Raw genomic sequence first — 12769 nt, 5'->3', positions numbered from 1 at the left:
GCAGCGTGTTGAGGGCGTGCAGAGGGCAGAGTGTTTAGAGCAGCGTGTTGAGGGCGTGCAGAGGGCAGAGTGTTGAGGGCAGCGTGTTGAGGGCAGCGCGTTGAGGGCAGCGTGTTGAAGGCGTGCAGCGTGTTGAAGGCGTGCAGCGTGTTGAGGGCAGCATGTTGAAGGCGTGCAGAGTGTTGAGGGCAGCGTGTTGAGGGCAGCGTGTTGAGGGCAGAGTGTTGAGGGCAGCGTGTTGAGGGCGTGCAGAGTGTGTGTGAGTGCAGAGTGTTGAGGGCAGAGTGTTGAGGGCAGAGTGTTGAGGGCAGCGTGTTGAGGGCAGCGTGTTGAGGGCAGCGTGTTGAAGGCGTGCAGAGTGTTGAGGGCAGCGTGTTGAAGGCGTGCAGAGTGTTGAGGGCAGAGTGTTGAGGGCAGCGTGTTGACGGCAGCATGTTGAGGGCAGCATGTTAAGGGCAGTGTGTTGAGGGCAGCGTGTTGAGGGCGTGCAGAGTGTGTGTGAGTGCAGAGTGTTGAGGACATGCAGAGTGTTGAGGGCATTGTTGAGGATGTGCAGAGGGCAGAGTGTTGAGGGCGTGCAGAGGGCAGCGTGTGGAGGGCAGCATGTTGAGGGCAGCGTGTTGAGGGCAGCGTGTTGAGGGCAGCATGTTGAGGACAGCGTGTTGAAGGCGTGCAGAGTGTTGAGGGCAGCGTGTTGAGGGCAGCGTGTATAGGGCAGCGTGTTGAGGGCAGCGTGTTGAGGGCAGAGTGTGAGTGAGTATGGCAGAGTGTGAGTGAGTGCGGCAGAGTGTCAGTGAGTGCTGCAGAGTGTCAGTGAGAGTGAGTGCAGAGTGAGAGTGAGTGCAGAGTGAGAGTGCAGAGTGAGAGTGCAGAGTGAGAGTGCAGAGTGCCTAGTGAGAGTGCCTAGTGAGAGTGCCTAGTGAGAGTGCCTAGTGAGAGTGCAGAGTGAGAGTGCAGAGTGAGAGTGCAGAGTGAGAGTGAGAGCAGAGTGCGAGTAGAGTGAGTGCAGAGTGAGAGTGCAGAGTGAGAGTGAGTGCAGAGTGAGTGCAGAGTGTGAGTGAGTGCAGAATGAGTGCAGAGTGTGAGTGAGTGCAGAATAACTGCAGAGTGTGAGTGAGTGCAGAATAACTGCAGAGTGAGTGCAGAATGAGAGTGAGTGCAGAATGACTGCAGAGTAAGAGTGAGTGCGCAGGAAAAGACCACACACATAAGACCACACACATAAGACCACCCACATAAGACCACACACATAAGACCACACACATAAGACCACACACATAAGACCACCACACACACCACCACACACTCACCACCACACACTCACCACCACACACGCAACCACACACACACACCACCAGCCGTCACTGCACACTTTCACCGGGCACAAACACCATCAGATGTCAGTGCAGGCTTCCACCAGGCACACAACACCAGACATCAGTGCACGCTTCCACCAAGCACACACACCTCCAGCCGGCAGTGCACGCTTCCACCAAGCACACACACCACCAGCCATCAGTGCACAATTTCTACAGGCACACACACCACCAGGCATCAGTGCACACATCAATTGTTAACGCATCCACAATTAACTATTGTAGCAATCGCAGTATGGTGCACTTTACTTTTAAACATATTCATCTAAAGCGCAGCATGCCACCATTGCTACAATTCCAATCCAACCCACATAATTCCACTACACACCACATGCATACACTCCATAACACATGGCTAAAAGACTTTGCCATTTACAATGCCATTAGCTCTAACTCAAATAAATCCGAGACCTATTGCATTTCTAATGGTTGTTGGGATGACCACCACCTCAGACGTTCTTTGGTGCTCCGGGAGACATCCTTATTTTCAGGCAGTCTGAAACCTACTCTGGAGGTACTCCCTGATATTATCCATCATGCTTTTATATAATTCTAACGGGAGCTCATCAGGCCCCGCGCTTGCCCTACTTGCAAGGTTCCTATTGTCTTATTGATTTAGTCTACTGTCAGGTCTTGGTCTAGTGAGTCTCGGTCCTCATTTGTAAACATTGGCAGGGTCAGGTCTTTCAGGAAGTCTCTCCCAGTATTTCCATCCCCTTGTTGTCTGTGTCCTCAAGGATCCAGTTCCTTCCTTTGTCTTGTCTCTCTAATCATGTAAGCAACTCATTGGCTTTATCACCGACATCATAGAGACAATGCTGGGTAGCCAGCGCATGAGTGCACGCTATTTTCCATTAGTACTCTTAATGTGTGCTGCTTCAGTTGATGGTGTAATGGGAGAGAAACTGATTCCCCACTTGCCAAGCGAACCTCCAGGAAAGCACATTCCTTGTCCTGAGCCTCGCACTTCAATTTACGTTCCTTCGACATTCTCCCAATCAAGGCTTGTGTCTGGCCGCGAATCACTGCCTTAATTTCACCCTATAGCATGCAAGCTGATTCAACAGGCCGCCCATTCTCCTTAAAATAGAAGTCTGCTCCATCTCTCATACAAGCTTTGAACGTCTTGTCTTTTAAATATCACGGATCAACCCTTGGGGGTAGGATGAAGTGCACAACCGGACCATCGAGTTGCACCTTCCCCAGCGAATGGTCTGAGATTCCCCCTGCTATGTGCGTAGCGGCTCTGAAATCAACTTTATGGACAGTCTGGGTGAAAAGATAGTGCATGGATGCCAGATTAGCATCTGCTGCAGACAGGTGCGTCCGGTTCTGATACAGTCTTCCCCTCTAGGGGCATTTAGGAGTATCATGAATATAGTGTAGGTGCAGTTCTGTCACTCCAGTCACCCCAATGCGTATATGCTCTGTTGTAAGCATCTTACCCTTTTACAAAATGAGTCAGTCTTGTCTGGGTCTTTTTCCTGTTTCCCGGCACTTGAATGGCACGCCCGAACACTCGAGAGAGCAGTGACCCACCAGCAGGCTTTTGTGGAGCACTTTTGTCCTGGGTGTAGGGCTGCATTCAGTAGGGCACCCACTCTGTCTTTTCTTTGCAGTTGCCTGAAGATCAGCAGTCCCAAGGTAGCAGTCACACCTGGCCTGTCAGCAATTGAGCCCACACTGTGGCCAGCTGGACCACAGGCGTAAGCTCAGACAAGGTGTTCGACACTGGGGTAGTTGCAGTCCCTCATGGGCCTCTGACACAGAGTAGTCAAAAACTCAGCAGCTAAAAGCCCAACACAGGCTCTCCAGGAAGCCAGTAGATTCAGACCCTGTTGTGTTAGGAATTTGGCAAATGCAACCTTGAACAGGCTTGTTGGCAGCACACAATCGTCCAACTGGGCCTCAACAATCACGTTGTCGTAGAGTTTTATTTTCTGCCTTGAACTGTTGGGAGTCTTGGCGGGGGGTCCCTCAGACTAGCTGGTCCTGCTGGATGGCTTTCCGGCCCGCCCTACGAATACCGGGGATGTGTCAGACCTTGCTTCTTCCAGGACCGCCTTGTCCTCCTACTGGATAGTCAAACTCCCTTCCCTTTCTTACCAGACAGGCAGACTTCTAGGCTCCTCAGTACAGGTACATAGCTTCTCCATTAAGTAATTCAGCCTGCAGGTGATGTCCCTTCAACTTAGATAGACTGTCAGGCTGACACCATCCCTGGTGTCACAGCAGGCACCTGAGTACTTTGTAGAGCACATTATTCCTTGGTAACAGAGGACTTTGAACTCGGGTATAAATGAGGGATAGATGGTCCCACTTGTATACACAACTGGCAGGCAGGAGATGCAGTTTACTCTGTCGCACTCTCACATTGCATTTATGCTACGCACACCCAACACCCTAAACATGCACTTGATGTTAGCGCAAAGTCTGGGCACAGGTATAGAAATGGAGCATTACATGGGTGTGTCAGTAGGACGCCACTCTACTGACCACGATGCAAAGATCTCATCAGGCTATTGATCCTTACAACAGGGTGCATTGCCACCACCGCTCTAGCTGTTAAACCCATGACAGTCCTCTGCCTTAAATAAGGGCACACTTGGTGTGACCCTCCAGGTCACAGGACCGGTCCAAGACCTCTCATAGTCCCTTGTTAGAAGTTGCACAGTACTGGGGTGGCAGAAAAATCTCACGTAATTGTTTTGTGGTAGATTTACCCCAGTAACGTACAGTTACTAGTTTGGCGCCATGGACTGGGGAGTTGCCACGAGGAACAGATTCTCCTGCCTGTCATACCACATGCCATTCACTATTTCATAGTGTTTTTCTTTTTTTATTTACCACTTGTTTTAAGCAGGTGGTATATATATATAAATATATATGCATGTGGTTGGTTGGGGGGATATGGGTGGAGAAGCAGGGAAGGGAAGAGGAAAGCATTTTCTAACAGAGGGAAGAATTGTGGGTTTCCCCCAGTTAGTAAAAAAACAGGATAAGTCTTGGCTGCTTCTGCTGCACCCAGAGTCTTGTGCGTCTTTTCAGTCTAATTTTTCTGTCTGGAAAAAAATTGTGTCCTGTTTTTCTGCACCCGATTACATCCAGGTGCAGAAAAACCTAACAACTGATTTTTTCTTTTTTGTAAAACCTTTTTATTGATTTTTGGAAATAATGTTCACAGTAAATAATAATGCGACGAAGGTGATACAATAGTACAGACATGCCCGTTAGATGTATACAATATTCCACAGGCGCGTGGAGTAGGGGCATGGACCGCTTAGAACTGATGTAGCTTGAGCGCAAGGAGAATTTGGTGGAAAGAAACAGGGCGACTACGTGTGGGGTGAGGGAACTTGGTAAAGAAAGCAGTGTCCCTGCGAAGGGAGGGAGAGAGAAAAGAGAAAGCCCCGGAGGGGAATGAACTAACTGGGGAGGAGGGGGGGGGGGAGAGGGATGTGGACTGAGCCAAGGGAGCTGGGCAGGCGAATTGCACTGAGCGCATCTACGGAGTAAAACAATTGTGGGGGGGAAGAGTGGAGTAGAACAGAGCGGAGGCCGGAGGGGTAGATTCGGAAATGGGTGGGGTGGGGGCGGGGGGCATGTCGATTATTCCCTATGAGGGCATCGATGCCGTCCGGGGCGCGGGGCGTGTTGGGAGGGGCTTGGGGTATCACGCTGGTGATCTGACAGAGATTCATGGGATAGGGTGGCCCATTCTAGGGAGATAGGACGCTTGCGCTGACCTGTAGCTTCCTCCTCCCGAAGGGCATCCTCTTCCGCTGCAGTCCGCTTTCTCACTGCGCCCGCCCACGTCTCTAGTGAGGGTCCAGCTGGCGCGCGCCATTGCATGGCTATGTTCCTTTTGGCTAGAAGCAAGGATAGCGCAGCATATCTGAACTGCACCTGGTGTGTTTTTGGCCTGTGGAATGTCCCCAGGGGGACTGCCTCCCAGGAATGCAGGTCGGTGAGGCCTGTGAGGGTGCTAATGAAGTCAAGTATGGCTGACCAGTAAGGCTGAAGGGTTGGGCAGTCCTAGAACATGTCGTGGAAGTGTGCGTACGGGGAGTGACATCTGGGGCATAAGAACTGAGTGTCAGGATAGAAACGCTGGAAGCGTGCCGGGGGTCTGGTAAGCCCTATGTAAAATGTAGTATTGTATGTTTTTGAACTGCGCGTTTCTCTACACCTTCTTTGGGAATTCCAGCGCTCTGTCCCACTCCCGGTCATGTAATTGTCTCCCAATCTCGTCCTCCCACACCGTCCTAAGAGTGAGTAGCGGCTTGTGTGTAAGTTCCCGGATGGATGTACAACCAAGTGACTAGGTGTCTTCCGCTCCCCATGTAGAGGATAGTGTGTATTACGGGATGTGTCGCAGGGTTCACTGACCGTTAGATCACCATGTGGGCGATAGCCGTCGATGAGTTGGGGATGTGTCAGGAACTGCCCTGGGGGGAGGCCAAGGTCCTCCATAAGTTGTGCGAACTGGCGAAGCTGGCCCTCCTCAAATAGTGCCTCCGCCTCTGTGACCTCAGAGTCCGTCCATGCTCCTACCATGGCGCTCGTAAAGTAGGAGACGCCGCGTGGCCACCCCGCTAGTGGCAGCCGTGGGGAGTAGCAAGTGGTCCTCGTTGCCATGCGGTGAATTTCCAACATACATTGGCGGACCACGGACACCTGCAAGGGGTAGGTCCGGCAGGGTTTGATGCCAGGGAGCAGCAGCCGACAGAGTTCCGGGATGGGGCCGTGCGTTGTATGAGTTTCCCCGGAATGTCTTACCGCCGTCCAATACGAGAGCCACTGAAGTTGCGCTGCTAGGAAGTACGATTCGAAGTCGGGGGCACCCAGGCCCCCCTGTGTGGTGGATAGTCTAAGTTTGGCGAGGGCTATTCTATGCCGACCATTTCCCCATATAAGGGTGCGGAGCAGCGAGTCCAGTTCGTGGAAAAAACTTCTGGGAGGCACCACCGGGAGGTTGGTGAAATAATACAGTAAGCGAGGGACAATGATCATTTTTGCCAGGGCTACTCGCCCGATGTGGGCTAGTGGGGGGTGTTTCCAGAAGCACACCGAGGCGCGGTTGCCAGCGAGAACCTTGCCATGATTCATCAGGTGGAATAAAATGAACACATGAAAGTACGCCTTAATTTCATTGCCCTTGATTCATACTCTGGACCATAGTTGAGGGATAGGTCTAGGCATAGTCCTTGCAACACACAATAGATTTGTGTGCGGCAGAGGCCAGAACTCAAAAGTCAGGATACCAGATACAAGTAGGTGGTAACTCAGGGCAGGGGAAAACACCTGTTGTCCATGGAGGGGAAATTCCCATCTCAAAAATCTACATTAAAAATTATTTAATAGTATTCTTTTTTAAATATCTGTTTGGTGCCAGTCCATATGACTTTAATTTCTGCTTTGGGATTCTATGTTACAAGTCCATAGGGTACATGTATCCTTTGAGCTTAATAAAATGTTGGAAATTCTACAAATCCTCACTCCTACATCCAAGTACTCTTAGGCTACCATTCTACACTCTGCTTGTAAATTATTTATGGGGAAATTTACATGTATTATGTATTAACTATTTAATTTTAATACTATAGTTGATTGAAATTACGGACGAAGAAAGCAAGATTTAGCACCAGGCAACTGAATGTTAGTGCCATAAGAAGGATTATTTTGAAAAACTGAAGGACATCCAGCATTCTAAGTTTAAACAATTTCCAAAGTCTAGGTGTGGCGAGGAAGTGGGAGCTGAGGAAAGTACTATACCTGTAAGTGAAGTCTCTAAATTTAGCATTTCATTAACCCAGAGCAAAGTCATATCTGTCCACACAGCATCAGAAATAATCCCAGAAAGACCAATCACAACATCCTCATCTGAAATATTATCAGAAAGACAAATTGCCTCAGCATGACAGAATAACGTTCATCTAAAGCACACATGATCTAAAGCATCATGTTATTCCAGAGAGGAAGCACACACTGCATAAAAGAAAGATATAACAAAAGGTTTCTTCTGCAAACCATCAAAGAAAAGACTCTGAAAGAAGACTCCGAAGCTGACACGCTAACAACCAAAAGATTGGAAAATCGCCTTTGTTCAACAACCGTTTTTAAACAGTTACGCAAGTTTGAGACTATCTGCCTCGGGATATAACACCTCGACCCACTCTGCTTACTCTGGCGAAAACCTTAAAAATCCACCACTTTATTGTGTTCATGACCATCTCAGATTGTTTCCTTTTTATTGTGTACTGTTCTGTAATTCTATGTAAATGGCTTCAACATTATCTGTTGTGCAGGAGTGATATGTAAAACTGTTAAATATAAAAATGGATTTAATGAGCACCGTTGCACTATAGCTAATGTAAATAAATCCTCGTCTTCAGAACTACACCTTACACCAAACATAGAAAGGGTAAAATCAACTGTTGTTCTGCAACTGGTGAGCCACAATAGTACTGTGCATGTTCTAATGTTCTCAGTTACTGCCATTACGTTGGTGCAAAAAGGTACTTATCAGTTTAATCATTAAATATCAGACTAACACCTTATCACTGCATTGCTAAGAACCTATACAAATAGATTTGAGAAAAACTTCAGTCACAAAATAAGTTGCTGCCGGAGAGGCTATAACCAAAAGACTATTATCGGCTAGAAACATTTCGACAGGTGTTAGAGGGCTGCATCCAGACATATTTTGCTCAATTCAAGTGTTAACAAGATTACACACAATTTCTTCTAGAGATAAATACTGAACATTATCTAAATAAGCACGACTCTAAAATTGGGTTCACTCGTACCGTGGCATATAAGCAAGAGAAAACTAAATGTAACTCTAGGAATACACCTTATAAAAACACGTGCTGTGAGAACAAATTCAGTGTTCAAACCCGCCTCAATCAAAGCAAAATAACCCAAGTTGGGGAAATAAGTTACCTGTGCCAAAAAAGATTCAGCCATCAATCTCATCTCACTGAATTTGAGAATGCACACTGGGAAAAACATCTCTCAGTGCTCTGAATGCCAAAAAAGTTTCATCAGTAAATATTATCTCACTGAGCATATAAGAATCCACACTGGGGAAAAACCTTATCAGTGCTCTGAATGCCAAAAAAGTTTCAGCAGTAAATATTATCTCACTGAGCATATAAGAATCCACACTGGGGAAAAACCTTATCAGTGCTTTGAATGCCAAAAAAGTTTCAGCAGTAAATATTATCTCACTGAGCATATAAGAATCCACACTGGGGAAAAACCTTATCAGTGCTCTGAATGCCAAAAAAGTTTCAGCAGTAAATATTATCTCACTGAGCATATAAGAATCCACACTGGGGAAAAACCTTATCAGTGCTCTGAATGCCCAAAAAGTTTCAGCTGGAAATCTATTCTCACTGCACATGTGAGAATCCACACTGGGGAAAAACCTTATCAGTGCTCTGAATGCCCAAAAAGTTTCAGCTGGAAATCTCTTCTCACTGCACATGTGAGAATCCACACTGGGGAAAAACCTTATCAGTGCCCTGAATGCCCAAAACGTTTCAACCGTAAATCTTATCTCACTGAACATATGAGAATCCACAGTGGGAAAAACCTCTCTCAGTGCTCAGTGTGCCCAAAAAGTTTCAGCAGTAAATCTTATCTCACTGAGCATATGAGAATCCACACTGGGAAAAACCTCTCTCAGTGCTCTGAATGCACAAAAAGTTTCAGAAGTAAATCTTATCTCACTGAGCATATGAGAATCCACACTGGGGAAAAACCTTATCAGTGCTCTGAATGTCAGAAAAGGTTTAGTATCAAACGGAGACTATATCGACATGCATTAACCCACTCTGTGGAAAACCCTTATCAGTGCTCTGAATGCCCAAAACATTTCAAACTTAAATCACTTCTAACTGCACATTTGAGATTCCACACTGGGGAAAAACCTTATCAGTGCTCAGTGTGCACAAAAAGTTTCAGAAGTAAATCTTATCTCACTGAGCATATGAGAATCCACACTGGGGAAAAACCTTATCAGTGCCCTGAATGCCCAAAACGTTTCAACCGTAAATCTTATCTCACTGAACATATGAGAATCCACAGTGGGAAAAACCTCTCTCAGTGCTCAGTGTGCCCAAAAAGTTTCAGCAGTAAATCTTATCTCACTAAGCATATGAGAATCCACACTGGGAAAAACCTCTCTCAGTGCTCAGTGTGCCCAAAAAGTTTCAGAAGTAAATCTTATCTCACTGAGCATATGAGAATCCACACTGGGGAAAAACCTTATCAGTGCTCTGAATGCCAGAAAAGGTTTAGTATCAAACGGAGTCTATATCGACATGCATTAACCCACTCTGTGGAAAACCCTTATCAGTGCTCTGAATGCCCAAAACATTTCCAACTTAAATCACTTCTAACTGCACATTTGAGATTCCACACTGGGGAAAAACCTTATCAGTGCCCTGAATGCCAGAAATGTTTCATTGACAGAAACAGGCTCACGGTGCATATAAGAACCCACACTGGGGAAAAACCTTATCAGTGCTCTGAATGCCAGAAATGTTTCAGTGAAAAAATCAATCTCACTCAGCATATAAAAACCCACACTGGGGAAAAACCTTATAGGTGCTCTGAATGCCAGAAATGTTTCATTGACAAAAACAGTCTCACTCGGCATATAAGAACCCACACTGGGGAAAAACCTTATCAGTGCTCTGAATGCCAGAAATGTTTCAGTGAAAAAATCAGTCTCACTCAACATATAAGAACCCACACTGGGGAAAAACCTTATAGGTGCTCTGAATGCCAGAAATGTTTCAGCTGTAAATCTACTCTCACTAAACATATGAGAATCCACACTGGGGGGAAAACATTATCAGTGCTCATAATGTCAGAAAAGATTCAGACGCCTGAACACCATTTTTCCTTGTCCATGCAGGATAGTCTCAAATTTCCGTGGTTGCAATAGGAACAAGGGAGTTGTCCCTTCTCTGAAGGAGGGGGCGCCATTAGACTTGACCTTTTCCACATGAGCGATTTTTCAGGGTGTATGGTGAAGTGCCACAGGTCACCTAACATACAAGAGAATACGTATGGCTAACCATATAGAACTATGGCTCCTGATAACCAGGTGCCTTAGAATATGTGCGAGGGACACTGCCTGTTCTTTTCTATATTTTCATATATATATCTTTTTTTTATTATCCTCTCATAAGCTCAGAAGAAGATTACCACCACCAGATACCTGTAACGGGCTGTCCGCTGGACATGGCCCAAACATCCTACACTTATCCATACAAGATTGGGCACTCTGATTCGGGTGCACTGACATCTCTATACCCTTTAACATATGGGTCTGACCGCTTGCAACAGAATACATGCGTAGTACAAGGGACATGGTTTACACACCCATCACTCATTTCTGCTATGAGCAAACTGGTTTTCGGGTCTGCTGATTTTCCTAATGGGTCTTCTGCCCTTGGGTATATGGCGCTTACCCTTTAAAAACACATCCTAGTACATTGTGGTATTTGCATTTAACTTCGATGGAGGCCTGTCTTTAGTGATTCTATTCCACGTGAAGAAGCGGCTGTGTGTGACAGAGGCACGAAGGCCTTCAGCATTTAGTGCACGTTGATTCAGATTCATGCTGCCTGCATGGGACTGCATTTCCCAAGTACACGTGGTCACAAGACTGCATCAGAGTGATGCGATTATACAACCTCCTATATTTTTGTCTGACACTGTGTCTATGTGCTCATTAGTCACTCTCCCCCCTGACTCCGGTATTTCCATTGTCAAAATTATGCCTCCCCTCATTTGTACTGATTCCGGTACTTCTCGCACTTGCACTGCACTCTCCCGAAGCCCAATTATCTGCCTTATCACCGTTCGTGCCGGTCGCTCTATCCGATTTAACATTTGCCAGCCTGGGTGAAGCAGCGTCTAATCTCCCCTTGCGCTTTTCCTCAGCCGCATCGAATATTGCCGGCATCGTGGTAATCTTAGACTTACCAGCCTCAGCTCTCTTCTCGGCGGCTGTTTTAGTTTTCTCAGCAGCAGCAGCTGGTTTACTCAGTAACAGTTCCTTCTCTGGTACACTCTCAGCGTCGGCTCCGGTTCCTACCCCAGCTGCCTGCGTCTCCTGAGTCTTCTTTCCACGTTGACCTTTAGGAGCCATTCTCCCGTGCTTGCTTCTAACTGCCTGAGTTCCTCTCACCAAACGCCTCAGGCTCCGCAGGCCTTCTGCAGCTGTGTTAATTACCAGCGGCCACACCGTGCGATAGCGTGTGGAGAGTTCGTGTAGCAATCCGAAGGCACCGAACATCAGTGAGTCAGCAGCCAGCAGCCTTTTCTCTCACAGCGACCAGCAGCCAGCACAGAACCGAATCAGCAATATATCTCGGCAGCTTTCACACTGAGCAGATGATGTTTTTCCTCATCAGTGATTCCAGGTAAGAACGCGCAGAAAAAATAAATCTCCTAATCACCCGTTTTCTCTGTGTATCCCTGTAGGAGGGCAGAAGCGGCTGGTGATGTCAGCTCTCGCGTCCTCTCGCACGGACGCCAACTTGCCTCTCTCTGACCCCTTCTAAATTTATAAAATTCTGTTGTAAAGTTGTATCCAAGAGGCAAGTATAGTCTCTGATAATAATGTATACTTTTAAAAAAAATGTATTTTTATTTGCATTTATAATCAGCATAAACACAGTTGGCAAGTCACAGTTAGTTATCCACATTCCCAGGCGTCCTCCCGCACCTCCACCCACCATCCGTAGTGACAACGTCATGAACAGCAAGTCAACAAGATCCAGCCCTCTCCCACAATACATAATTCTGCCACACTCCGTCATCCCCCAAGAATGCTCCTTAGGTCTAGGTCCCACAGCCCGCCTTCCAGCAATATGAAACATAGCCTTAATCTATCCGGCGTGTTATTATTCAGGGTCTTATATGTCAAAGATACTAATTCATTGGGTACCTGTTCTTGTAACAAACGACCCTCTAACGGGCATATCCTGGCAATTTGGAGGTGAGCGATGCCTCAGCCTTCCAGGCATGGCGCAGCTGCGCATATTTGAGGAACTGCGCAGGACGTAGTCCATACTTCACCGTGAGGGTCTCATATGTTTTAAGCTCTCCCCTTGCCACCAGGTCCCCCAACGTTGAGATCCCGATAACATCCCACCCTCTAAAACCCGTGAGTTTGTTGAGTTCCTTCAACCACGTGCAGGTCCATATTGGCGTCTGCTTGGTCGGCTTATGCGACCACCCCATCATCCTCATCACCCTATCCCAGACCTCTATAGTTGTCAGCGTGGCTGGGAGTAACCTTCTCTTTCCGACCCCCCCATATAAATAGTTTAGGCTGGAACGGTGTGCCATGGTGGCCCTTTCCAGTC

At 47.2% G+C, this 12769-nt stretch overlaps 2 protein-coding genes and 1 long non-coding RNA gene across 3 annotated transcripts in view; 2 read left to right on the top strand and 1 right to left on the bottom strand.

The window, feature by feature from the left end:
• Positions 1-7601, top strand: part of LOC144805888 (uncharacterized) — a 34682-nt gene extending 27081 nt beyond the window's left edge. The window contains exon 4 of the long non-coding RNA XR_013605621.1: positions 6983-7601. This is a non-coding gene — a long non-coding RNA (uncharacterized LOC144805888). The remainder of the gene's footprint in view (positions 1-6982) is intronic.
• Positions 1-12769, bottom strand: part of LOC144805883 (uncharacterized) — a 104124-nt gene that overhangs the window by 49041 nt on the left and 42314 nt on the right. The window lies entirely within an intron of this gene.
• LOC144805896 (uncharacterized) lies at positions 8315-10886 on the top strand. The gene is made up of 2 exons (XM_078672373.1): positions 8315-9558; positions 9778-10886. The coding sequence occupies exons 1-2, from the start codon at positions 8371-8373 to the stop codon at positions 10333-10335; spliced, it is 1746 nt and encodes a 581-aa protein (XP_078528499.1). The 5' UTR covers positions 8315-8370; the 3' UTR covers positions 10336-10886.

This window comes from Lissotriton helveticus, assembly GCF_964261635.1.
Source record: "Lissotriton helveticus chromosome 1_1 unlocalized genomic scaffold, aLisHel1.1 SUPER_1_unloc_31, whole genome shotgun sequence".
NCBI classification, from domain to species: Eukaryota; Metazoa; Chordata; class Amphibia; order Caudata; family Salamandridae; genus Lissotriton; species Lissotriton helveticus.
This window is presented reverse-complemented; position numbering and strand designations above follow the sequence as displayed.